Source organism: Fusarium coffeatum (assembly GCF_003316985.1).
Source record: "Fusarium coffeatum strain FIESC_28 chromosome Unknown BRIP53273_contig_74, whole genome shotgun sequence".
NCBI classification, from domain to species: Eukaryota; Fungi; Ascomycota; class Sordariomycetes; order Hypocreales; family Nectriaceae; genus Fusarium; species Fusarium coffeatum.
In genome coordinates, this window is record NW_022157870.1 from 23359 (window position 1) to 49443 (window position 26085).

A 26085-nucleotide genomic window follows, 5' to 3' on the forward strand; every position below is an offset into this window, starting at 1 on the left:
TTAGTTAGCGAAGTAACGATGTAACGGGAATAAACCAACCGCATTCCCAAAGGACATGGATTTGTGGGCCATAGTGACATTCTCTCAACTGGCTGTCCGTGACTGGTCACATCAGGCCATAAAACATGTCAAGAAGACTCGGAATCTTCATAAAGTAGTGCCTTTCCCGTCGAAGCACGCGTCGGAAACACGTCCAATAGCTCGTGTACCTGTGTGACACAGATCGAACCCAATCGCTTTCTCAAATAGACACGAAATTGAGAACAGACCTCAAATGTTTGGCCCCTCGTCGGGGCTAAGGAGAGGGTAACAATGGAAAAAGAAACGAGAACCGTGCAACCTTCAGTGCCTTATCTTGGAGACACGCTGTTATGGAGCATTGAAGGAGCATAAAAAGCAAAAATAGAACAGAAAACAGGTATTCCGTGAGAGATATTTTGCTTATTCATTCGCGCCCATATAAGCTCCCATTGATAGGATGCTAGTTCTCTACCTTGTTTAAACTCTCTACAGGGTATGATTCCTCTGTTGGCACACAACTGAACTTTGCTATTACCTTTATTCCTATTCATCTGGTTGTCAGAAGAAATGACCGTTAACAGCATAAGAAACCAAATAGTTTAGTTACTTTGGACCAGTCCAGATATGCTCTAAGGCTACTCTATTTTGGCAATGTAAACCTTGGAGGACAATTCTTCTGTTACCCACCTGCTGTCCTTCTGGAAAGATTGAACCCATGAGACCCATGTGAGACTAGTCTTTCCTTGCACAGACCGATGCAGAGACCGCCCAATCAACAAATGCGTGGCTGATGGCTGAAACAATAATCGTATCATCACCTCGACACTTTCCAGTAGTCATTAGTAACTTCTCAGCTCATGTATGTTCCTACAAGATACCGAGACTGTGAGGGTGAGATCGTGTCACAATCGGCAATCAGACTCGGAATAATTGGTCCCTTGCAGATGAGCCTAGTGCGGCTGAATAATTGTGAAACGCAAACATCATGAACGTGCAGGATAGAGCATGTCATTGAGTCTTGGCTGCCAATCTTTACTTGCTAATTGGTCAAGAAACTTGTCTCAGTTCTATGAACAGAACATCTCAACCGAGGCACGATCACACGTTCGTCCGTGTATACGCGCGTATCCAATATTCCGACTGTAAGAAAACTCCCACATTGATAGACTCCCAAGGCTTCAGAGGATTGACCACAGAAAGGTCAAAGCGACGGATAAGCTAAAGGTTATTGTTAGTGCACCAGGTCATAGGATATTCGGCCAAACTGTATACTTACTTCCACAAGAACCTTGTTTAGCTCCATCAACGCGATATTCTTCCCGAGGCACTGCCACCTTCCATAGCCGAATACAAGTTCAAGAGTACCCTCCATAAGACGAAGTTGATCCTTGGAGCTGTCTAGCCATCGTTCCGGTCGGAATTCGTTAGCGTCTTCACCCCAGACATCTGTTCGTCGGAATATGCCCCAAGCACAGTATCCGATCTTAGTTCCTCCGGGTAAGTAATGACCCTTGAAGGTATCACCTCCAGCTGGTACTTCCTTTGACATGAGGCCGACAACTGGTGGATGGATTCGAAGACCTTCTTTGATGACAGCTTGTAGGTATGGCATTGCTCGTGCTTCAGTGTCCGTGATGATGGGTTGACTGGGCCTGTGTTCTTTGATCTCGGCTCGCATCCTCTCAACCACGCGAGGGTTGGAAATGATATGTAGAACTGTTGCTCGAATGGCGGTGGCTGTGGTATCAGCTCCAGCTAGACTGTTGGTCTGTTAGTGTCGTTCTATACGGACCGATGCAGGAACATCATTTCGAAGCTTACATTTGCATAAGAATCTCCGATTCCACCTCGTGCTGTAGCAAACCTCGGGCAATGAAAGACCCAATCATGTCTCTGTGTTCCTTGGGGTTGGGACCGAAACGTTCCGCGGCAACTTTCTTGGCGATAGCCATAACTCTACCAACACCGGCCTTATCTTTTTCCGAAGGAAGCATAGGCTTGAAAATAGGTAATTGCAGTAGTTTCATCATCCAAGGCATCACAGTCGTTACGATGATAGTAGGCATACTCTCTTCCATCGCGTTTATGTAGCCATTGACATCCGAATCAGTCTCCAGATCACCAAACTGCTCACCAAAAGCAAGCGCGGAGATAACATCCAGCGTGAAGTACTGTGCTTTATACCCGAAGTCAAAAGGTCTGTTCTGAGACGCATATTTCGTGTCTATCAATTCAATTAGGCGTTCAACGTTGATATCGACTGTCGTCTCGATGTTGTCGACCTCTTTGCCCGAGTAGGCCGCTGCCATCTTGGAACGAGTGCTGGCGTGTAGATCATCGTTTCGCTGAGACAGGACATTATCCTTTGTGGGATCCAGACGCATGGCATCGTACCAGCTTGAACGTTGAAACCGTGTGCGCACATTGAGCATGTGTTTCATCAAGTCTGGGTCCGATGTGATGAGATCATTTGGTCCAACGCGGGCGATATCACCTGTAGGTCATGGTCAATCAACTGAATGGCTTATGTTACAATTGCTTAAAGAACAGACAGCACGCGCTTTGACGATGATGGAGTTGACATTGAACATAGAAGAAGTTGAGACACGAAGGAAACGAGACCAAGATCTAGAAGCTTGGCAATAAATGTCATGAACTTGGCAGGAACCAGATATGCCGAGATGTTCGTCACATGACTTACCATACTTCTTACAAGCCTCCCAAAGATCCAGGTGAGTTCGACCACCACCGACCGTTGAGATTAGCCACAATTGAGAGAATCCAGCGAATGCTGGCCCTTTGAAATGCCGCAGACGTGCCCATTGGTAAAGCGTCGACACAACATAAGCGACAACGAATAGAATCGCGACAAGAGCCAGAGCCCTGGAGTCCAGTTTAAGGTGACCCATCGAATAAGAACACGAAGAGTAAGACAAACAGAAGAAGTGGTGGAGTAAACGAGGGAAATGCAGTTGGCCATGTCCTTTATCAGTAAAATATCCCTTCTCCTGTCTGTGCCTCATGGATCATTCGGTTGTCCATGCCATGCCCCCTCCTCGCTTGCCTCGCTTGAGCCGTTAAAGGTCCACAGTGTGCGCACTCATGTCAGTTGAAACCTTAAATCCTTGAAGATACCCTGCAAACCTGGTATCGCGACATGATAGCGATGATCCCTTCCACTTAGAGGGTTGGCCGCGCCAATGGGATACTTACCCGCCAAGACTCCGCTTTTATACGGGATCTGAGGGTTTATCCTCATCCCTGTGACAGTGTAAGTTTGCGGCCCTTTTCTGTTCCGACTTGGACGACCAGGGGTGTCCAATGTCGGTAGAGGCATACTGTAGTTCTCGTTCTTTGTATGCCTGACATCATATCATCATCTTCAACTCAAAACCATCTTCGAAAAACAGGTAATTGCTTCTCAAGACGTGAGAAAATGGCTTCTCCTGGACAATTGCCTGCAGATGGCACGACTGATCAACCTGATCATTTGGTCGCCGATGTCAGTATCCAGCACATCAATGTCGATTCGGATGCGGTGACGAACTGATCGGCTATAGTATTCATCTCAAGATGGCACAGATAGCGACGGTGACTCCGCTCTTGCTTTGGTGAGTTTGTTCCTCCAACATTGGTCACCAGAATGGAAGTCGGCGATTGTCGACGTGAACACGCATTCGCGATGGTCCAATCTGGTCAAATGAGAATTCATACTAATCAATATCTATGTTGTAGTCTCTCGCAAGTTCGTTAGAGTCACTGGCTTCGACCATCATGAGACATCGCACAGAAAATGGCAGATCATATCATGCATTCAAAGAAGGAAGTCAGTTGCGATAAGCGCCATTTACCTCGGGATCACATGACTGACAGAGAAACCTCAGGATACGTACTTCCAAACGATGAGGTATGAGATAATATTGATTCAATGTGGTCAAACTATGGGCTGATTTAATATTTTCTTCCAAAAGACAGAGAATGATAGACTTGGTATGCCTGTATAATTTAAGTCGAGGATCTACGCCACTAATCTAAGTAACGTTAGACCTACAGCATATGCTCTTTACCTTGACTTTCGACGGTAAACTACTCAACTGTCCTGTGACTTCGCCTAGAAGAGTCCTAGATGCAGGAACAGGCACAGGTGTTTGGGCTATCGATTATGGTAAGTTCCTATCGTGTCTAGGTTTGCCGATCACTTTTCTAACCATACGTCTTGTATATAGCTGAAGATCATCCTGATTCACAGGTAAAGTAACTTGTAAGTCCCTCAAGGTGTTTTCACACTAACACGATCATCTTTCTAGGTTGTCGGTATCGACCTGAGCCCTACACAACCGGATTTGTAAGACATCCTCAGCCATGTATCAAAGCTTTCATCCTGTTAACACATTGAACAGCGTCCCGCCTAATCTCACGTTTTATATTGACGACATAGAAGATCCTTGGACATTCAGCTACAAGTTCGATCTTATCTACGGCCGCATGCTCACCGGTTCAGTCCGAGACTGGCCCAAATTCATCAAGCAAAGCTACGAGTCAGTCAACACTCACATCTCTCGTTGTTTTCAGTTTCACTGACATTCGAGAAAGTAACTTGGAGTCCGGCGGCTGGATTGAACTAGCTGATATCCTCCTTCAACTTCGCTCTGACGACAATACGATCCCCGAAGGATGTGCGTCTGCAAAATGGGGAGACCTGATGCTTGAAGCAGCTGCAAAGTTCGGCGCCCCTCTGGATAGTTGTACCAGGTATAAACAGCAACTAGCCGACGCTGGCTTCGTGGATATCGTTGAGACGATCTATAAGTGGCCATGTTGCAGTTGGCCGCGTGATCCCAAGTACAAAGAGATGGGTGAGTATCCTTCAGCACCTACTGACTGCATACGACGTGCTAAAATATGTATCAGGTCTATGGAACTATGAAAATCTCGGTAATGGAGCTTCAGGTCTGAGTCTTGCCCTGTTCACTCGAGCTTTGGGCTGGACTCCAGAAGAGGTCGAGGTGTTTTTGGTAGATGTAAGGAAGGATATGAAGAATAAGAACATACATGGCTGGTGGCCTATCCATGTTGTTTATGGACGGAAGCCATGAGTTGAATGGATGGAACACCCCGTTTATAAGAGATAAACTCTTTATTTTTCGACAACTTCACTTTCTAGCACCATAGCATCTCCTCCATCCCACGATACTACCAAGTTGACTGAAAAGGCTCAAACAGTAGACTACCGCTAACTCTAGTCATTCTTCCTCTGAATCATCCGAATCGGAGTTCGCTGGTCTTGGAATCGCCGGTGCTCGATTGCCCAGTGGCACAATCTTGTCTTCCTTCCGATATTTGTCGATTCTGTCCAAGATCTGCTCACAATCTTTCCAAATCCTGCGTCTGTTTCGCAGCCCAAGCAGGCTTTTTTGGTTGCGAAACAATTCGGCGTGGAGACGAAGCCAGTCTGTTCCCGTCCGACTTAGCTGGCGGACGGGCATCGCAGGGTGGGCGCTTCTGGTGAAAGCCTCCGTGTCGTCATCCCATTTCTGCACCATCGTCTCTTTTCGTGTAGTCGCCCAGTGGGAAATTGGTAGCGAGGACCATGCCTCGTATAGCCATGGAGTGTCGCGGACTGTGACCTCGTATAGAACAGAGTTCGGTAGATGCTGGAAGGTCCGAGAGACAAGTCTGAGATTGGCTATGTCCTTGAAACTGAGCTCGACAAGTATCGCGTGTTTGATCTCAGCAGGCAACTTGGCGAGTACATCATTATTCGATGCACTTGTGCTCATGATGGCAAGTTCGGATTCGCCACTTTCTGACCCCTTCGCCTGCTCAGACGATTGTAGCAGCGGCTCCAGACCGGGCACAAAGCACGGGTTGGCTACAATGTATTCGTCACCAAGATTATGTGACCACCACTGCTCCCCGCCATCCATGACAGCGTGGTCCCGAGGAAAATCCTCAAAGTCTTCATAACTCCCTTCGAGTCTCCACCATTGCATCAAACCCTCGACATCCACCACACCTTGCCTTCGTAACGACGCACGCTTGAAGATCTCGAAGCAGGTCGGGTGAAAGGGCATGGCGTACTTTCCTGCATCTTCAGGATCCCACATAACATTTTCAGCATACGGTGAGGATTCGCCATGGCGGGCGGGGAAAACTTCTGGCCCGCCTATATCTCTGCTCGGCATGTAATCACTCAAGCCACTGAGAAAATAGCTGCTCGAGATCTCAAATTCTTCATCGTCTGTTTGAGGCGTCCAGTCATCTGGCTTGAGCACCAGACATTGAAGTTCCTGACACCCTTTCATGGCTTCCACAGGGATATGGTGGCCATTATACCCTCCGTTTTGTGTGCACTCCGGTCCTGGAATGTGTTCGATCTCATCTTCCGGGATATGCGAACTGATGGCCTCCTCGCCAGTGAATCTGGTAGCAGTTTGCAAATCGGCACCCCACTGGACATAGAAGCATCTCTTCTCACACCGGCCATCATCGGGATCCTCTTCAATGACAGTGTTCATGCTAGAACCCCAAGCTGCTTCCGGCGGTTCATTCTCGGTACGGAATCGATTGATATTGAAGCTCACGCCACAGAGATGGCAAAGGACCTCGGAATAGCCCATGATGATATAAAAATAATTTGTACGATAATGATTATGGAAGGGAAACGATAGAAGGGGAACGATGGAAGGATGATTGGGGATTATGCGGGTTTTGTAATTATCCGTAGGCTGGCTTCGCTGGTTAGCTTAAGGCAGCAGGCTCCACATTTCGGCGAACGGTCAGATAAGGTTGCGCAACCGACATTACTACTGGAAGACGCTTATAATAATTGATAGGCCCCTTGGTGTGTCCACATTCCATGACAAGGCAGGCCTTCCGATACGATTGTTCCTCCAAAATTGCTCTTTCTTATGCCAACCATTCAAAGACCCTTGACTCCAACCTTGAGTAGCCACTGATCAGCCTCGATCTGATCTTTCAGGTCTCCGGAAGCCAGATCTTTGACATCCCAAGTAGACCAGACGAACCGGCCATGGAGGAACTGTGCCTCTCCAGAAGCAGCCCAAACTGCGAAAGAGCCAGGGAGGTTTTCTAAACTTTGTGAGCAGCGTTTTCAGAACCGTTCTTCTCGCATAACGTACCATCAGTCCAGGGCAAGGTGTCTTCCGTGTACCCAGTCTTGCGAGCAGACTCGGTGAACACGATGGAAGGGTGGAACGAAATGATTCGTATCTTCTCCTCGGGCGTGTCTCGAGCAACCTGTTGCATGACCGTAGCAAATGAATTTTTGGTGAGCTGGTAGCCCGGCATCTGAGGGGCACTATCCCAACGATGGATGTCTTGGGTAGAGATGGAAATAACAAACTGTGAGGAGTTAGTCTCGCGCAAAAAGGCTTTGACATGCTGTGTACCTTCTGTTTCACATGCTTGGGTTGCTTGTAGAACCTCTCTACCATGTAAAGCGGCGCGTGAACATTATTCTCAAAGTCTTGCCAAAGTCTATCGGCACCTTGATCAAGAATCGGCTGGAGCGCCGGCTGACTGACGGCATTGAGGACGAGAACATCAATCAGGATACCAACTTTCTCCAATTCATCCCAAACTTGTTGAGCCTGGACCCTGTTGAAGACGTCACAGGTACGGGAAGTCACTAAAGTGTCGGGGTATGCATCATTAAGCTTAGATGCTGCAGCACTAGTAACATCTTCGCGACGACCTAGGATAATGACACTTGATGCACTTGCAATGCAATAGTTTCTTGCGATAGCATGGCCGATACCAGTCGAGCCACCGCTGACAAGAACAACTCTGCCTTGCTGAGACAGCTCTGGCCGCTGAGGGGAGATTGCCTCATAAGGTTTGTCATGGTTTCGCTTCTCTGAGTTAGCCTCTTTCTGGGGTATAAGAAGTGGTTCCATACGATAGTGACACCGTTGATGGTTGCAGTAGGGGGGTTCATGATGGTATTGGTTTGAGAGGAGGTGCTTCGAGATACGGAGAGAATGATTTAAAAGAAGAGATGGAAAGAAGAATTTGGTTTGACCATTCTTCTTCGTTGAAAAGACACATATTTATACACAATTCGTCTTACATCGAGCAACGTCAGTCTCCGGGTTTGCGTTCACTAGATCTTACTCTTGCCGAGTATTTGTCCAAAGATGGTAAAGTTTGGAAACTCTGGATCCTACAGTAGGATCCTGCACTATTCCCTGATGCGATATCCGATATCCGTATCCGTAGTCCCAAGTGGGCGGTTAGTTATCTTATCTTATCATTGCGATAAGAGCGTCCTCCCCTCCGGAAAGGTCGGGCTCCAATGATGGATCGCCCAAGAGCAAAAGCCGGCTAGCTGTATCAGGAATAGCTGTCAGGTGAGCATGCAAGGGACATCTGCATACAGTAACTTTATGCTATCACGATCCTAACCCTATACCATGAGTGTCACATTTCAACTTCAACTGATTGATTTTGTTAAGCATATATCTAAGACAAAAAAGTTAATCAAGAAGCTTCATTCAAAAGTACCTCAAGTTTACCAGATCGCCTCACTGATATCAGAAACTTGACCGTTAGTCAAATCGATAGTTGTTCCGGGAAGTTCACCTTCCGCGTCAAATGAAACCTCGTGGTTAACTCAGCAGCCACCAATTTTCCCCATCAATCTTGATAGAGGGAGACGCTTCAGATGAAAAATTGACGATGAAACTTGTCAACCGAATAAGTGGCTGAAAGGTAATCCAAATTGTAGCGCTGTCTGCTGAGCTCAATGCCAACAATTCGTTTGATGCGATCCCAAGGCAATCACCGTTTTCAATTGGCGAAATTGTTGTGAATGATCAATATGGGGCATTTGCGAACAAAGGAAGACAATCCATGAAGCGTGCCTGGATGTTTGACATTGACTTTGAGAAATACCGCTATCCAGCTATCCAGGTACGCACGAGACAGGCTGTAAAGCAAACTGCCACTTGCGGCAGGAATGCTCGCTTAGCATGTGATCGACGCAACATCTGACCCTTAGCCCATCAACACTGCCCAGCTCCTTCCTCATGGCCCAGGATCAAAACTCCCTCCTAAATAAGCTTGGCAAGAAGGTTTATCAATATTCCCTCAGCTTTCGCTGCCGAAGATCAGCGGCATCCCCCGCGGATAGTAGGATGTGTTCCTGGGCCTGGAGGAATCTAGACCAGGGGCCCGTTTCATCCACATGGCGTTAAAATTGCGCTAAGTCCAAAAATACGAGGCGGCCCGTATAGGGTGAGCAGCCTGACCCACTACGGCAGGAGGAAGTAGCGACTGTAATTGGCTACGGCGGAGATGAAGTTGATGCCAAAGCGTCGTCAATGCCAGTGGTAGAAGAGCTATATAAAGCCCACGCTTTGATCTGGAGAAATATGCGATAACATACACAAGTCTCTCGTTTATATCTCATCCATCATGCATCTCCCAGCCGGGAAGGCAGCCCTCTGCGCACTTGGTATGTACCGAGTGATGATTAGTCAATCACCAAGCTAACAACCAGTAGCATTGCTCAACTCAGCCAATGCTCTCAAGGTCACAATCCTAGCAGACACAAACCGTGACGGAAAGGTCGACAAGAATGACGTTTCCGGCAAATCCAAATGGACAAGCGAGAAGGGAGCCCTGATCTTGCCCAACATTGGTGACTCTGGTCGCCGTTGTGCTAAAATATGGGGGCCAAGTTCTGAGATTGATGGCGGCGAGTCTTATCTCGACGAGTGCAACGACGCTTCGGATAATGTTCAGCGAAACCCAAAGTTGCTTGCCTCTATCAAGACATTACCTGTGAAATCTTTGAGCGCTTCAGCTAAAGGTTCAATCTCTGTTGCCGACGAAACTGCTGCTTCGAAAGTGCGCATCTTTGTCAAGCAAGACGGGAAGTGGAACTACGTCAGCTCGAGTCACGTATTCACAGCTGAAGAGCTCAAGTCCGGTCTCAATCTAGGCGTTGACGCTCGCGATGTCCGTCGTCCTAATGGCTGGGATGGACGCGCCAAGATCCAGTTCACTGTCACGGATGGCAGGACCAAGGCAACTGATGCTGTTGCCATCAGAGTTGCCCCCGTACTGACTCATCACCATGCACAAAATGCCAAGCGTATTTTCACAACCGGTGTCAATGAACCGGGTTTCGACCCTTCTCAGGAAGAATTTGTTGCCGATATTATCCGAAATGTAGCTGATGCTGGCATTAAGGAGCCTGTCTTCCAGTTCTATAACCAGGATAGATGGACGCAGGACTTCTTTGAGCCTGGCTACGCTAGTATTCCCGGTCCCAAAGGCCCTGTCAGCATTCGAATCATGATTCGATCAGTTCAACGTGACCGTCGGGCTGGTCGTGACATCTTCCACCACCTCCGTAATGAAAACGTTGGTGCTGTCCAGCATCCTGGTGCCGGCGAGAGCATTGACTCATGTGGCAACCTGGAAACCATCCCTCCTTACTCCCACAACGGGAAGAGCTTCCCTGTGGGAAGAGCAACCATGGGTGCTTTGAATGGAAGAAATCCCCTCATGATTGAGTTCCTCCAGGCTCAACAAGTTCAGGACCCATTGATCCTCGACACTAGCTGGCTTTATGTGGGCCACGTGGATGAGTTCATTCAGTTCCTACCAACTGATAGCAAGCGCGGTTGGATGATTATGGTTGCTGACACCCAAAAGGGTGTGAACCTGCTCAAGAAAGCCGCCAAGGATGGCCATGGCAGGGTCAAGGCTGTTTCGCGACCTTTGTCTGCTTCTGACAAAAAGCAGAGTCTGTGCATGCCCCGGCAGACCATCGCCGAGGCCCTGAAGTTCAGGAACTTTGAGAGTGTCAACCAAGATGTAGCCAAGCGTATCGAAGCCAATCTCGACACTCTCAAGCGCGAGACTGGAGTTACTGATGAAGAAATTCATCGTGTTCCGTCGATATTCTACTACGCTGAGTCGGACGGCTGGTCATGCTCTGCCCAGGCTCAAAAGGCGGCAAGCAACACAGGTATCGACATGAAACCTGGTAAACAAGGAGGACCTGTCCCCAAGGCCAAGTCCATTGTCGAAGCAGCTACCCCCAACAGTTCTGTTCATCGCCGCCAGTTTGATAACTCAAACCAAGTCGTGGCTCTATACCCCGCCTCCGTCAACAACCTGGTTTTGACTGATCATCATGTTCTTGCACCTAGCCCGTGGGGTCCAGTGATTAATGACAAGGACATTCTTGCTACAGCTGTGTCTGAGGTCTATGCTAGCGTTGGGTTCAATGTTACATATCAAGATGATTGGTTTTCTCATTATGAGCTGCAAGGAGATGTTCACTGCGGAAGTAACTCGTGGAGAGAAATCCCTGCGAAGTGGTGGTAAATTTCACTTCTAGTACATGGTTGTTAATCACGTTTCTGTAGTGAGTGGCAAGATATCGGTAGGGAACTATGTGTCATTTTATGCTACTATGCCTCCTGAACCAATTCCCTCTTACCGTATGATGAACACTTGGCCTGCTCGCATCCAGTATCAAACAGTGACATGGCAGCGACTTTACTGTTAGTCTCTTTGCCCGGCTCACAGTTTTCCTGAATGATTTCCTTTCCTGCAGGTGCAGGTCGCGCGACCGAGAACTCCTTGAGTCTATACTCAGAATCGCCCTTGAGCACCATCTCAGAGAGTGCCTTGCCGAGAGTCGGGACAAACTTCATCGCCCGGCCAGCCGTGAAGATAGCAATGCTCTTGTCTGCGCCTCCATTCAGGTACTTCTCAGGCAAAAAGTCCAGCACGAACATGTTGTCTAGAAGTGTTAGCCGACGCTTTAAGATAGCGTGGATGGATACGTAGCGAAAACATTTGTCTGGAGGCAGCTAACAGTGGAAGCCGGGACCGTGTGATCGACACCGACGACGTGATCTCTGACGAAGTCTTGAGTATCTTGAATATCTTGGGGACTCAACACATTGGGGTGTCGTTGGCTGGGATCTTTGATCGTATGTGTGGCAGCATCGACGGCGATGCGAACGACATTCGGCGGTCCCCATGGTAGAGCTAGGAAGCCGTAGAAGAGACGCGATCTCTTGTTTACATCCGGAGCGAACTCGAACTACATGCCTTTTATCCGATTCCAGTATCAAGTAGAGCGCGAAGAATGCTGAACTTACTGGGAAAAATAGTTCCGTTAGGTCCTGCATTGATATTGAAATAGGTAGCGACCATTTCCCAGATATCCAGACCCAGAGAAATCCCAAAGCTAGGCTTCAAGACGTGATTAACATAACTACCACTCGTGATGACGATTTTCTTGGTCAGATAAGTAACCGATTTGTCGTGGACGGTTCCATGAACCTCCCAAATAGACTTGTCCTTGTCTGATGGACGAATCTTCTCGATTTTTGTGTGCTGCTTGGCATCTGCACCTTAATCTCTCGCGAGGCTGTACAGGGTTCGTAGGAGTAGCTGGATGTTGATAACTCCATTGTCTGGGGCGAAGAGACCCATCCAATCCTTGTTTAAGTTCTTGAATGGGTATTGTTCTTCAATCTGTTCTGCAGACACTTCTACCGTTAGTATGTACCTTTCCTAGCTCGGACTCTAGAAATCTACACTCCTTGTAATGCATATTGAACTTCTTCAAATTATCGATCGGCCCAAGTAGTGTTCCTGTCGAGTTCATCAGCAGATAGAAATTCTGACAGGACAAGAGCTTTGACCTCAGGTGTATCGTTGCCCATATCCTTATCGCCAAAGTTGAATAGACCACCCATCCAGCGAAGTGATACGCCAGCATCCTTCTCGAGGGCATCCCAATGCTTCATGGTCTTGGTAGCGAGCTCAGCCACGAACTCTTCGGTGTACCTGGGGAGTCAGTTGATATGTAACTAAGAAATAAGTGTGACTTACATGGTGCGGAACATGCGTGCTAGATCGCCTGAACTTCCGGCCTGATTGAAGAAATTGTTCTGTTCGAGGATCATGACACTGGCTCCTGCTTTAGCTACTTCGTATCCAGCAGCCAGTCCGAATGGACCGCCTCCAACAACGACCACATCGTAGATCTTTGAATCGGACATTATTTGGAAGAAGTTCTAGCAAGTCAAAAACAAGGTGAATTGAGTATCAAAGATCGCATAATCAGGGTGGGAATTAACGTCAATTTGTAAATGTCGTGAATGATATGAAGCTCAGCCGCACCATTTACGGACTATCGTCACATTCCAGGTTTTGAACATCACGGCTTGATTGGCGCAAAAAGTCCTTCTTTAACGTAGAGATGCCTTTCCAAGACTCGATATATTCCAGATGCAACCATCGAGATATGAAAATGATGCAATTGAAGCCCTTTGTGGCCTAAATGAGGGGTTGAACATCGCTGAATTGTTCAATATGTCTCAGCGATGGATTGAAGATGCTAAGAGTTGAGAGCTGAAGACACGGTCTAGAAGAGCGGGGATGCGCGGGATGTGCCGCCTTTAGCTTTGGCGTGGCATCGCTACGCCCTGTAGGGTTTAGCTATCGACTTGAATGTAGCTGAACGGAGAAACAATCCGCATCCGGTTGCAAAGGCTTGCCTCAATTGTGTGCGAGACAAAATGTATGCCAGTTAATTCAGTGTATGGCCCTTTGAGCTATTGGACCTTTGTACGCTCTTATTTAATTCATGCGTTTTGTTGAGATGGTGACCTTATGGGTGCAGACTGTGATTGGAAATTGCCCTGATGTCACACCAAGCTGACATCAGCTTAAAAAACCTTCGATCCCGTGGGCAACCTTACTTCACCTCGGGCCAGCACAAGAAAGACACTCAACCCAAACAGCCACCGCTCATTCGCCCAATCTCACATTTGACAAGAGCTTTTCTGTGAACCCATCATATAAAAAGAGTTTGCTCTCATGAGAGAAGTCACCGCTCTTGTAAGATGCATCGGCGCACAGCAGCAGCGCAGCAGCCTATCAAACAGCCACAGACATCTACAAGGATTGAGGCACAGTAAGCTTACTGTCCAAAGTTGCACAAAGGAGATTACGATCGTACAGAATGGCAAATGACGGAAATTCAGCCGTCCACTCTTCTCTCAGTATTCAATGCTAATGAACCGAGGAACTCAAGTAATACCATGCATAAAATATTATTCCGGTATATACTCCTACTAACGATTATAATTACAGAATGAGAACAATCACTTTGAAGCTGACCTCCTCTCGTCTCACTGTCGCTGGTGCCCCCACTCATTCTGCTGCGGTGAAGGATGAGACACAGGCGAGAACCCTCCATGGTGACCATTACCGTCTCTGTCAGCGGACAACTCAACAGGCGGTGCATCATTGGCCTTGTACCCAGGTTGACCTGTAAGCTCCGATGTAGCGTAACCATGTCCGTAAGACGGAGCCGTGCCTGCAGGTGATGATACGTGGTTCAGGTCCCAGCCACCCACAACCGTTGATTGGCCTGGACTTGTCGCAGTGTATGCCATTGGCGTCTCACTCTGTGCTGGTGGCGCCGCCACGCCGCGAGGCCCGCTGTAGTGCTTTCGCCTACGCCAGAAGAGAAAGCCGCACCCGAAAAGGGCCAGGATACCAGCGATACTGCAGCCGACTGCTATTCCTGCTATGGCTCCCGTGCTGAGGCCGCCGGATGAATCACTGTCGGACGAAGGGGTTGATGATTCTGTGCTTGTGGAAGTTGCGCGTGTTGCACTTCTCGTGCCCATCTTGGCTGTGCGTTCCATCAGAATCTCCAAGTCTGGAGCGTCGAATCCACCCTCAGGCGTTGTCATTGTCGCACCCCCAGTCTTGCCGCCTCCAACCGCGGTTCTGATCTCAGTTGGTACTTCGTATGTAGTCAACTTAGTCTGATATCGCGCCCACATGGCGTTCTCCTCATTTTGCTTGCCAAAGTTCATATTATGTGCGCCTTGAATTGGTGGCACGTCGCATATACTGTCTGAAGCGTTGGCGTAGCTACCGCCAATGATAAGCATCTGGGCGTTTTCGACCACATTGCAGCTCATCATGCTCTTGGGGTATTCCCCAGTGCCGTTGTCGTAGCCTGGGTATGGGCCGCGGATCCATTGGAAGCTGGGGAGGGTGAGGATATAGATGTCGTCGTAGCCTGTCTCCTGAGGCGGAAAGCCCCGACCGCCAAAGATGTAACTAAACAAATTATCAGTCTTTGTAAAAGCAAAAATGATTGGGACTAGAACTCACATGTTGTAGCTTGAGCGATCCTTTGCCCAAGTTGCGCCACCACAAAATCGCTTTCTGTCGCCAGGTATATTGCCAGTCGCCTTCTGAGTATACCACTTTGAGTTCGCTACGTCGTATAGAAGGATCTCGTCCATCGGCTGGGGTGAAAGCGTTCCGTTCCCGCTCAAATCCTGTCCACCACCGAAGTAGACCAACATCCCACTGTCTCCAATTGGGATGAAGACCATGGCTCCCTCTGCTCTTCCCACATCATCGGGCCCGGTCATGTTACTCCATTCATTTGAGTCCATCTCATACTTGATCAATCCACTCGATGCCACTCTGTCACCACTCCACTCTGAGATGGATTTGTCACTGAGCCATCCGCCGTAGTAGTATGCCTCGCCTCGTGACGGAACAGAGACTCCAGCGCCATAACTGGCGGCCTGAACCGATGGTGGAGGGTAACCTTTGTCGTGCCATTCGTCGAAGAGGATATCGTAGCTGTAGAGAGTGAACGGTTCTGATGGCGTATCTTCATATTCGCCGCCGTAGAGATAAAGACGCTTGTTGACTGAGTCCTCCCACAGAATACCACCCTCGACGTTGGGAATCGTAGCGTTCTTGGACAGGCCGTTGTGGAACTTGGGCATCTCCTCATCGTTTACGGAGTCGAGGTCATTGTACGTGAAGAAGTCATCTATGAAGGTGTCAACGGGGCTCAACGAATTTGAAGTATCGATACCTACTGGTATAGTTCTGCTTGGCCTTATAACGCTCGTAGTTGATCATCCCCCCATCGATATAGAGCTTCCGGTCAACGACAGCCGTCTGATGACCCCATCTCCGGCAGAAGTTCTTGGCTGGATCATTCTGAGCTAGACATGCTGTTATAAGACAGCATGCCAACAGAAAGAAAGTGCGCAGAGAGTGGTTCATGGCGCGGGAGTAACGTAACAATTGGCGATTGATATGGAGGAGCAAAAGGTGGGCATATGGAGTTGAGATACAATGTAGTATCTTGATTCAAATGATCCGTGGGTGGGAGGAGGCCCCTGTGCCATGCAGGTCTGGACCTTGGACCTCTAATCGACCGGTCTGAGAGGGTTGGGTTCGAGCTGCAGGTAAGATGATAGCGCTGCACACCATTTCCGAATAAGGACTTTTTTGTGACGAGTTAGCTGAGGCCGGAGGATTATCACACAATAATAGGATTGCTGTGTTCCGCGGGCGTGGTTACACAGCCTGGATTGTGTACTCTTTCTCTGAGTGCTACCGCGCATCGTGTTTTGTTTCACCAGCCGACCTTGCCTGTGCTCTGGGTGAAAAAGATACTCTACCGTCCGTCTGCCAATTCGAGTATCGATTACCTTCTGGCAAGGGTCAAGAGAGAATAAGGTAGGAAATAAGCGTGGGTTATCCACATTGCGTAGTCCCATTTTGAATGGCATCCTTGTTGTGATGAGGGACAACAGTGAAAAACATGGGTAGCGCAGCATGGGGTTCACAAACATGCATAAAAGTGGCTGAGCTTGGCCAGCAAGAAAAGCAAAGTGACAAGGTATCAGGCCACCCGGAGCACATTATTCTGATCAAGATCACAACTCACGAAGAAGACCTGCAGTGTCTCATCATACCGCATTTCCCATTGTTTTTCTAGCATCGTACGATTGAAGCCTCGGAAGCCGCCCAACATGCTGACTGCATATCACACCTACCCATTTTGATGAAAGGATCTCGGCTTCTTCTCGATCTAGACACCATGTCATACAGAGTACATGTGGCTGGGGACCGTTTTCGTTGGGCTGAGATCGCCGTCAGCTTACTGTCTAATTGTTATTAACAGGGCTGAATTGGATGCTATATAATCCGGAGCCAATGATGGTGAAACAGTAGGACCAACGCCACAGTACCTTAATTTGGGGGCCGTACAAAATACATGGTTTTACTTTGTCTTGTTGGTTCGATGGAGGCTGAGTTTGCCGCCCATTTCGTCGCACAGCATGCTCGTTGTGGTTATCGGGTTTTCTCTATCCGTACTTGCTAATTCTTGATTGTCCCGTTCTCCACCTCTATCTCAACAACATCCCCGCACTCCAATATCTGAGTCTCATCCACATGCCCAGAAACTCGTTTCTCCCCTGCCGTCAGGGTGCCAGAAGGATTGACCACTGAAATCATAAGAGACGAAATAAGTGGATTGCTTTATGCTAAATTATAGTATATCTTAGACTATTTTATTTTACTAGCCTAAGCCTTAGAGAATATTTCTTCGGTTACCTACCTGCCTTCTACTGTAAAATCGTCACAAGCTCGTGCTTCCAATCTTAACACCAGGATACCCATTCGGGAGCCTAAACGCTAGTTGGCTGACGTCCACGTGTGCGGTGAATCGTTCTCTAGGTTTTAGGGTAATTAGAAATTCTGGTTTCGGACGCGGGTCATCCTTTTGGTAAAGACTGCCTCCACTCGGTTGAGTTGCTTGCCGTACGATCTGATTCGTGGTGAGATTGAGGGTCTATATAGAAAAGGCTGATGTTCTTTATTTCAGGATCGATGGTACGAAGTCAGGCAATCTCAGCAAAAGTCCTGAGTCTGATTAGCTTAACCTTGAACCTAATGGGTGAAGGAAGCTTCGACGGCCGCCTTTGTCGATGACTTCATCACTGATATTGGTGACTGTCATTTTAAGAGAAGCTTTGTTCTCTGAGCTACTGCACCTCTTCATCCTGGAATGTATTCCCGGAAGGCATGGAAAGGAGTCTACCACATCAAACTGCCCGTTCATTCGTTCTCGCACTGCTGATTCTCACTCGTCTGACTCACTCGGCTGTCCATCTTGATCGACATAGTAATTCTCACCTAAATCCACTGCTCGCTTTCGAATCGTATATTTCTTTTCTGACTGGATGCAAGACGCAAACCAACTCACCTAATGAAGTCTGCGATGGTATGTATATCCTGTTTAAACAAGGCAACAACTGAGCCTTCCTGAGTTAACAAAGTTACACAGTCACAGGAATTGGTTCCTAAACTGGAAATACGCGCCGCTGGAGGATTTGAAGCTTCTAGCTTGGCGACCCTCAAAGAATTGCCAAGGCTTCTCTATGAGGAGCCTACTAGCTTTCTCGGACATCCCTTCCATTCCACTCATGTCGGACCTTGAGCTGGCTTATGATTAAGCCAATTATACTTTGCTAGTGTACCGACGATTCCATGTTGTCTGCTCTATGTGCAACCTGTAGCAAGAAGTTTGGCGCGTTTGGGCAATCTTTCCCAGTGCCATACAAAGAGGCTCTACCAATCACTCTAATGCAAAGGTGATATCCGTAACGCTTCAATTTGCTCCGTAATTATTATTCTGCAGTTTAATTACAGGGTCCACTAATCATCCGGATGCAAAGCTGGCCTCTCAGAACTTGCTCGTTTCGAATACACCGTGCCTTCCAGCTCCAGCACTAAAAGCCACTGCACCCTTCACACTCTCCGTGCTAATCACTTCGACACCTTTCTCATATTCGTTTCTGAGCGCGTCCTGGAAAGAGGTCGCGCTGTATGCGGAGTAGTAGCAACTAGCACGATCAACATTCATGCACTCTTGAGGGAACGCCAGAAGTTGCTTGGCGAGTTTCTCGGCTTCTGCCAACGCCTGACCCTTTGGCACAACTCGATTCGCAAGACCAAATTGTAGCGCCTCATCAGCCTTGACGGGTCTCCCTGTGAGGATCATGTCCATAGCTCGGCCTAGGCCAATGATGGCTTGAAGACGAACTGTACCACCGTCGATGAGCGGGACGCCGAATCGGCGGCAGAATACACCAAAGACAGCATCTTCTTCAGCGATGCGTATGTCTCCTATCAGCGACAGCTCTAGACCGCCAGCCACGGCGTATCCTGCTACTGCGCTGATGACAGGCTTCTTAACCTGCATTCTCGAAGGTCCCATAGGGCCACTATTTCGGCCGTCAACAGTGTGTCTGGGGTCAACAGTGGGACCTCGATATTCTCCAGGCTTTTGGCCTGAATCGTACTTGGCGACTTCGTGAAGATCAAAGCCAGCACAGAAGGTACCATGTGCACCATAAAGAATGCAAACCTTCTGGTTCGGGTCGTTCTCAAAGGCTACAAAAGCCTCGGCGAGCTTTGTAGCAGTTGCGCCATCTACTGCATTCTTCCGATGTGGACGACAGATGGAGATGGTTGTGATGCCATCTGGAGTCTGAGTAGACTGTACAGCTTGAGGCTCAATGTTGGTCATGATGGTTCAATATATCTCAAGGAATGAACTTGGAAGGATCAGCATAGGTGAGTCAAGTATAGACTGCGGGGTGATATACTGCGTGGCTTAAATATGTGAAGATCGGCAATGACGGATCGCCGAACCCGCCGTAGCCGAGGCTGAAAGTCATGCACAATCTGTGAACTCATGACCCCTTTATGACAGGAAGTACTGACTTAACTTCCAAGACTTAGAAAACCGAGCTCAAGCAGTCTAAATAATGGCCCAAGATGATAGCGGATCAAGAATAGTTTCGAGGCCTTTCCGCGAAGTTGTTCGCACAATCATCCTCATTTCCAGCTTGTCTTTAACATTGATAACTGACAAGGACAGTAAGCGCCATCATTGTACTAAGGAGGTTATGGAGGGTGCGGTAATCGAAATCGTAGGTGTGGACGGTTTTGCCATACGTATTATGACAAGAATATATCTTTCCGAGTCCATTCCCATCTCCGACTCTCTGTACTCGTCCTTTAGGGTGTAGGCCAGGGCCCTTCGTTTTAACAACTGGTTCAGCACTTGTACCAAAGTTTGAAATTATTCCGTTAGCATAGAGCCATAGCAGATTTACAGGATTGAGAAACAGAATTATTCAAATTGCCCAAGCCTTAATATTATGGATAGGTAGATAGGTAAGATGAGATGAAGACCCCACCGTGCATGGCGACGGGGAAATGTTGGCCCGCACCAGCTGACCAAAGCAGGTAGCTACGTTGCTGGTACATAATATTATTTCCTGGTAGCTGCCTGGCAAACATCAAACTTTTCTTTTCGTCACCAACTCCCCTCTTTCTAAAACTCATTGACATTGCCGTTGTCGTCGAATACGTCAGTGAAGTCATCGTATTTCTCACCAGAGCATCGATTTGTTGACTTTACCAAGGACTGTTACCTATCTCGAACGTCGTCAGGGTGTCAGAAGAATTAACTGCTAGGAGCATAAGAGACGAAATTATTTGGGTCGCCTTATGCTACCTTAGACTAGCGTTAGGCTACCTACAGCATGCAGTCAATCTCGCTTCCGTCCACCGAGCCACGGAAACGTCTATGTTTGTCAGATCCAAGATGCAGACTCTGCCTGTTCGATCTTGAAGACGATGACGTGGTGGTTGCCTGTGAGTCAAACTGTTACGGTTTGGGCACGTGCTTATGACAAATAGATGTCTGGGACAATGCATTCACCGCCGAGTTTACCTTCTCTCGAATGAGTTATTACGATGATAGCAAGTATTACGTACGGATACACGCTTGCGGTGACAAGAAACGTTGCGATAAGCAGAGCCGTCGTGTACCTTTTATTCACGTTGACTGCCTTCGGATCGCTCAACGAAACATCAAAGGTGCTATATGCACGGGGCGGCTAACATTCGAACCTACTGTCTACGAGCAAGTCAAGCGTCTTTCTCGCACGAAGGACTTTTTATGTCAGAAGCTAGATGCCGGTCTTGGGGACAAGTTGCCTGCAGAGATCCTTGATAGCATAGCTGAGATGCTCGTCCACGAATGTGCAACTATCACACACGAGCAACAGTCACAGCCAATAGAGCGTGTGGAACCAACTACATTTCTCTGGCTGCACGAAGAGGTATATGCAGCGTATACTCTCCTTGACGGTGTGCGCTATATCAAAGAGCTCACAAACTCCAAAGACCACATCCCGAAACAAACATACACACTACTCAAGAGCCAAGGAGAGCCTTGTCAGATCTGTATTGCGGAGGACCATCGTGGAATTCGAGCTGTCATGTTCTGCTCCCCGATCACAGGCACAGCGCTTTTGGGTCCAGGTCCGATTTCAGATTCTTACTGGCGGGTCCTTCCGGGATACCCTGTAAACTGGCGGATCGCTTTGAAATCCGATGTAAGCATGAATCCGTTGCCAAAAGAATTCGTCCCCAAGAGCATAAGAGACGGAATGATGTTGTCATTTTATGCAATCTTAGGATGGTAATTAGGCTACTTTATTTCGTCTCTTATGCTCTTATAGGGGTTCTTATACCCTGACTGAATTCTTAAGCAGAGGTTGATGATAACTGACAGACCTTTAGGGCTACAAACTCCGGGAGATCCTTGTCCCTGACGATATCAAACCCGACAAAGAAGTCCAAAGCTCCGTCCGCTGGGCAAGCCCATTGCACCCGACCGAAATCCTCACCCTGTGGAACACCAATCACACTAGGCTAAAAGACAAGAAAGTATTGATGTCGTCTTTCGATTGTAACGCCAAGGATGTCACCGGCTACACTGTGGTTACGGATGGAGACGACGTAGCTACTGTACACGCTCACAAGCCAGGCGAGGAGCCTAGATTCTATGCTGAGATCGATCATTTCTGGCCATGTGGATATTTCATCTACATGCCACTAGACAAGGAAGAATACATCAAGCTGATCGCTGGACGGTCCAGCGACTCATCGATTCACGGCTCACAAATAAAGAGCTCGTGCTTGGCGGTAGGTTGAGCACCCTTGTTCCCCTGATAACCAGGTTTCGTTTTTGAATTACACTTTTCGGGCCCTATGACTTCAATGCTTACACAGGATCGTTTCTTCTTCTTCCTCCCTTCTCTGTTCTCTCTTTGTCCTTTGTCTCTTCTTTCCTTTTCTTCTTTTCCACAGTACCCTTATTACTTTTAGTCATCATATCTAACTTTTCATAAATCTTAGATGAAAACTACCAAAGGAAGAAAAGTTATATTCGGTGCGGCGAAGTCATCAGACGACTGGCAAGGCTCTTGTCCCATCCTGTGGCCCACAACAGACGTAACACGGGTCTTTTTCAACGAGTACCGGCATGTCTCCCTTGACTGCGTACGGTATATGGCAGCCAACGGAGCCGAGCAAAACCTTACACCAAACCGGCCACCTTTGGAAATAGAAAACTTCCCAAATGTCTGCACAAAGAAAAACGGGCCGTGGTTCAAATCATCATGCAGCACGCAAGGAATCATTGGAATCACGCTTTGCCGAGATCTTGCACTAGCACACAAACCTATCATCGGACTACTGGCGGAATACGAAAACGATCATCGGGAGTGCCTGGGCCAATTTCGCTTTGATAGGTCCCTGGAAAAGGTTCGACTCGATGTGGATACGGACTTCTACGTGGGTACTGGAAGAAACATATGGTCATTCATGTATGTCTCCAGTATCCTCACTATTCCTCAACTCGACAAGACGCATTTGCGCTGGACGAGGATATCGCGAGATGGCATTTTAGAGTGGTGGTCTTCGTACTGTCATTCTCTATTGCGCTTTACGTCACCGGATGTCGAAATCACCAATCATGACGGTCAGGAGCTCAATTGAACTCGGGGTTGTGCGTGTTCCCTGCGTTCGGGATAATGACTGTTGAGAGTTTCTCCGACAAACTCACACGACCAAAGCGTCATGACTCCAATGCTTGCACAATATTGTTTATTGCATGCGGTGGATGAGAGGACTACCACACATGCGAGGAGCAGATCTGGGTGTCTTTCTCATGTTTTTTTCTGTATTCATTAGATTTCCTTTGTGTTAGAAGGTTACTGTTTAGAGCAACGAAAGGATTGTGCTCCAAGGTTAATGGAGCTGACTTCAAAGCCTAAGGGGTTGTCTAAGCTAGCATAGGTGATCAGAGTTGTTCAGCTCTCCTTGAACGCCATATCTCTCTGAGTCTCCCACGGAAGGCCATCATTGGCAGCGGAGTGTGGTCGTTTGGTGGAGGGTATCTCGGGTCTGTTATGACGAGAAAAGGTCCGCAAAGGGAGTGTATCACGAGCAAAGGAGGTTTGCGTCGTTGCGATGCGCAGGACTGTTGGCATGCCTCCAATCACGCGTTCTGTACATAGAAACCTCAGGTTAAAGCCGCCCAGTATCCATGGACCTTTTCAGCTGTAGGCATGGTGTGACCATCCATTGCAGATAACTACAAGGCATGCACATCGCCGTTTTTGCAAACAGGTATAGACACAGCTGGCCACAATTGCTGATCCTCCCGAACAAGTGGCGATTCGAACATGTCCGAAGACGTTGAGTGTGTGCAGAGTTTTGACGAGATCGGAGCTGAACTGTTTGCATTTTCGGTCATCATGAACGATTAAAGGTTTATCATGTAGCAGTTCGAGGTGTATAAATAGAGAGTGGGGACAGTAACAAAATGACTGTTCAAAACACACTTCCATCTTCAACTCTAGCACCTCTTCCAAACCAAAACCAATTCTTACTCAAAAAATGATGGCCTCCAGCGACAAGACTTTCCCTATCTAGGGAATCCCTTCCAATGCTGGGATTAAAACAAAGACAATCCCTTATGCACCAGGCCTCCCTTCTCGCCTGAACATTGAGAAGTTCTTCCCTTCCGATGATCCCTTGATCAAGAAGCAATGGACCTTGATGGTCATGGCCATGAACCGCTTCAAGGCAATCGGCGTAGAGGAAAGGCTCTCTTACTCTCAGGTCGCGGACATTCATGCATACCCTCTTCAACGTTGGGATGGAGCCAAGCCACCTCCACAGCATCCTAAAAACCCAGTTCCAGGAGACAACCCGAATGGAGGCTATTGCCAATCACGTTTCCCACCTGGCATCGACCCTACATGCTGCTTTTCGAGGTATTTACAGTGAATTGGATAAAGGACTGTATATGATTGCTAATTTTGCACTCAGCAACTGGTCTGGAAGCACATGAACGACATCATTGATGAGTGGAAATTCGAATCTTCTCAAGCAACCGAGCGGAAGAAGGCTGCTGATACCTGGAGATTGCCCTACTGGGACTGAGCCCGAAAGCAGCAATACAACCAGGAGTATGCACTACCAGAAGTTCTACTCTTCAAGCGAGTCACGACTTATCCACCTGACAAACCTAGAGGAGAGCTGGACGTTCCCAACCCATTCTGGGGATTCGAAAATCCGGAGAAGGAAAATGGTAAAGCAAGAGCTTTTGGAAAGATGCCTGAGGGTAAGACCCAGTGGAACATCGCAGACGATGTTAGCGCTGGATTTCCCGTAAGAAGCTCGCCTCCATATTACTTGATTTATGATGCTAACCTGTTTTCAGTGGACCCAGTGGTCGGATGTCAGTCGTTATGGCGTCTTCAGCAAAGAGGGTGGCGGCTTTACAGGCCTAGAGGGTGTCAACAACTACGTTGAGGCCAACTTCATCTTCAACAACTTCGACAAAAACTGGTACAATCCGAACAACAAGGACCATAAACCTGATTTCAAGCCGCCGGGAACATTAGCTAATGCCGTCAATCGTCTGTTCTCGCACAAGTATACAGATACCTGGGACACATTTGCGAGTACCAAGCACTGGGCTGAGAGTGCTCAGGAAGTCAGTACTGGTTACCTTTCACTTGAGTACATACATAACAATGTCCATGTAAGCAGCCTCAATCCTATGAAGCAAATTATTCTTGATAGCTAACGCCGACTGTGGAAAGAATCTTACCGGTGGATCTAATTTGACGAAGCCAGCCCCCGGTGCCATTGGATGTTATGGCCATATGTCGGACGTCCCAGTCGCGGCCTTTGATCCCGTATTCTGGCTGCATCACTGGTAGGTTACAGGCCACAGCCCTTGTCGAGATTAGCTATTCTAACATGAAGAAGTAACATCGATCGTCTCCTGGTCATGTGGCAAGCTTTGAATTGGCAGGCCTGGTTTGATCAGCCTCGCTTTAACCAGGGGAAGGTTCCAGACAAGAGTCAGTACGATGACCTTTTGCCATTCCACGCCATTGAGACCGATGATCCGGCGACTGGGTATTGGAGGTCGCACGACGTGAGAGACTGGACCAAGCCCCACTACCAATATGACGACCTCATCCCTCTCCCTGATGCAATCCTTGATGATCAAACCCTGAATGAAGAACGATTCAAGTCCGATCTTGCAGCACGCATCCAGAAGATCTACCCCAGTGCTCAGAAATACTATGAGGCTATCTATGCCAATGATGACATCCCCAGCAAAGATTTCTTTGGGCCCATCAACACCGAGAAAACAACTTGGAACGACTATGTCATTAATGCCATCTATGATCGGTATGCACTCAACGGAAAGTCATATTCTATCCAATTCTGGCTCGGAGGCCAAGACAACGACCGCGATTCAACCTTCAAGTATGAGGAGAATCTGATCGGTCAGGTGTACTCGTTGGGTGGAATGGAACCCTCCAATGAGGGCTGTGCCAACTGTGGCGACCAAAAGGACAAAAACGTCCTCTCCCGAGCTCAGGTCTTACTCACCATTCCGGTGATGTCTCAAGCGTTGGATAGCCGCTATCAGCACATCTCTTCACCCATAAGAGACTCGGTCGAAGGGTATTTCAAGAGGCACCTGCACTGGAAGTTTGTTGAGATCGGAGGCCAGGAGAGACCAGCCAGCGACTTCCGCCACACTCAGGTTTCTGTGCTGAAGGGAACAGGAAAGGCACAGGAGCCCGCTGAGGACACCCAGAAGCCTCTGCCACCGATCTATGCCAACTATGAGATTTTGTACAAACCTACGGAGCAGAAGACCTGCGGATTGGCACGCGGGGACGATGTTCTTGGAGAGGATGAGGACCTTCGTTTCAGGATATTCGAATAGTCGGGTTGTGTAGGTTGGATTTGCATTTCTGTCGACAATCA

General features: G+C 48.1%; 10 protein-coding genes across 10 annotated transcripts; 3 read left to right on the top strand and 7 right to left on the bottom strand.

Moving 5' to 3' along the window:
* Positions 1–1119: 1119 nt before the first annotated feature.
* Positions 1120–2930, bottom strand: FIESC28_03474 (uncharacterized protein; the record flags this gene model as incomplete). The annotated part of the gene is made up of 4 exons (XM_031157623.1): positions 1120–1239; positions 1298–1781; positions 1843–2515; positions 2723–2930. The coding sequence occupies 4 exons, from the start codon at positions 2928–2930 to the stop codon at positions 1120–1122; spliced, it is 1485 nt and encodes a 494-aa protein (XP_031018269.1).
* Positions 2931–3457: 527 nt separating this feature from the next.
* On the top strand, positions 3458–5117 carry FIESC28_03475 (uncharacterized protein; the record flags this gene model as incomplete). Its single annotated transcript, XM_031157624.1, has 9 exons — positions 3458–3523; positions 3582–3632; positions 4075–4186; positions 4248–4270; positions 4329–4366; positions 4422–4559; positions 4615–4773; positions 4846–4877; positions 4933–5117. The coding sequence occupies 9 exons, from the start codon at positions 3458–3460 to the stop codon at positions 5115–5117; spliced, it is 804 nt and encodes a 267-aa protein (XP_031018270.1).
* A 147-nt stretch (positions 5118–5264) lies between these two features.
* Positions 5265–6641, bottom strand: FIESC28_03476 (uncharacterized protein; the record flags this gene model as incomplete). Its single annotated transcript, XM_031157625.1, has 1 exon — positions 5265–6641. One exon carries the CDS (start codon positions 6639–6641, stop codon positions 5265–5267), a length of 1377 nt encoding a protein of 458 aa, XP_031018271.1.
* Positions 6642–6943: 302 nt separating this feature from the next.
* On the bottom strand, positions 6944–7981 carry FIESC28_03477 (uncharacterized protein; the record flags this gene model as incomplete). Its single annotated transcript, XM_031157626.1, has 4 exons — positions 6944–7113; positions 7164–7386; positions 7434–7895; positions 7943–7981. 4 exons carry the CDS (start codon positions 7979–7981, stop codon positions 6944–6946), a joined length of 894 nt encoding a protein of 297 aa, XP_031018272.1.
* A 1478-nt stretch (positions 7982–9459) lies between these two features.
* FIESC28_03478 (uncharacterized protein) lies at positions 9460–11385 on the top strand (the record flags this gene model as incomplete). Its single annotated transcript, XM_031157627.1, has 2 exons — positions 9460–9499; positions 9548–11385. 2 exons carry the CDS (start codon positions 9460–9462, stop codon positions 11383–11385), a joined length of 1878 nt encoding a protein of 625 aa, XP_031018273.1.
* Positions 11386–11471: 86 nt separating this feature from the next.
* On the bottom strand, positions 11472–12200 carry FIESC28_03479 (uncharacterized protein; the record flags this gene model as incomplete). The annotated part of the gene is made up of 3 exons (XM_031157628.1): positions 11472–11825; positions 11882–12112; positions 12171–12200. 3 exons carry the CDS (start codon positions 12198–12200, stop codon positions 11472–11474), a joined length of 615 nt encoding a protein of 204 aa, XP_031018274.1.
* A 444-nt stretch (positions 12201–12644) lies between these two features.
* FIESC28_03480 (uncharacterized protein) lies at positions 12645–13079 on the bottom strand (the record flags this gene model as incomplete). Its single annotated transcript, XM_031157629.1, has 2 exons — positions 12645–12864; positions 12910–13079. The coding sequence occupies 2 exons, from the start codon at positions 13077–13079 to the stop codon at positions 12645–12647; spliced, it is 390 nt and encodes a 129-aa protein (XP_031018275.1).
* A 1134-nt stretch (positions 13080–14213) lies between these two features.
* On the bottom strand, positions 14214–16131 carry FIESC28_03481 (uncharacterized protein; the record flags this gene model as incomplete). The annotated part of the gene is made up of 3 exons (XM_031157630.1): positions 14214–15159; positions 15214–15892; positions 15942–16131. 3 exons carry the CDS (start codon positions 16129–16131, stop codon positions 14214–14216), a joined length of 1815 nt encoding a protein of 604 aa, XP_031018276.1.
* Positions 16132–18604: 2473 nt separating this feature from the next.
* On the bottom strand, positions 18605–19450 carry FIESC28_03482 (uncharacterized protein; the record flags this gene model as incomplete). The annotated part of the gene is made up of 1 exon (XM_031157631.1): positions 18605–19450. The coding sequence occupies one exon, from the start codon at positions 19448–19450 to the stop codon at positions 18605–18607; it is 846 nt and encodes a 281-aa protein (XP_031018277.1).
* Positions 19451–20474: 1024 nt separating this feature from the next.
* FIESC28_03483 (uncharacterized protein) lies at positions 20475–26044 on the top strand (the record flags this gene model as incomplete). The annotated part of the gene is made up of 9 exons (XM_031157632.1): positions 20475–20586; positions 20632–21332; positions 21520–21924; positions 22138–22575; positions 23719–24062; positions 24321–24459; positions 24512–24835; positions 24897–25012; positions 25066–26044. The coding sequence occupies 9 exons, from the start codon at positions 20475–20477 to the stop codon at positions 26042–26044; spliced, it is 3558 nt and encodes a 1185-aa protein (XP_031018278.1).
* Between the last annotated feature and the right edge of the window lie 41 nt (positions 26045–26085).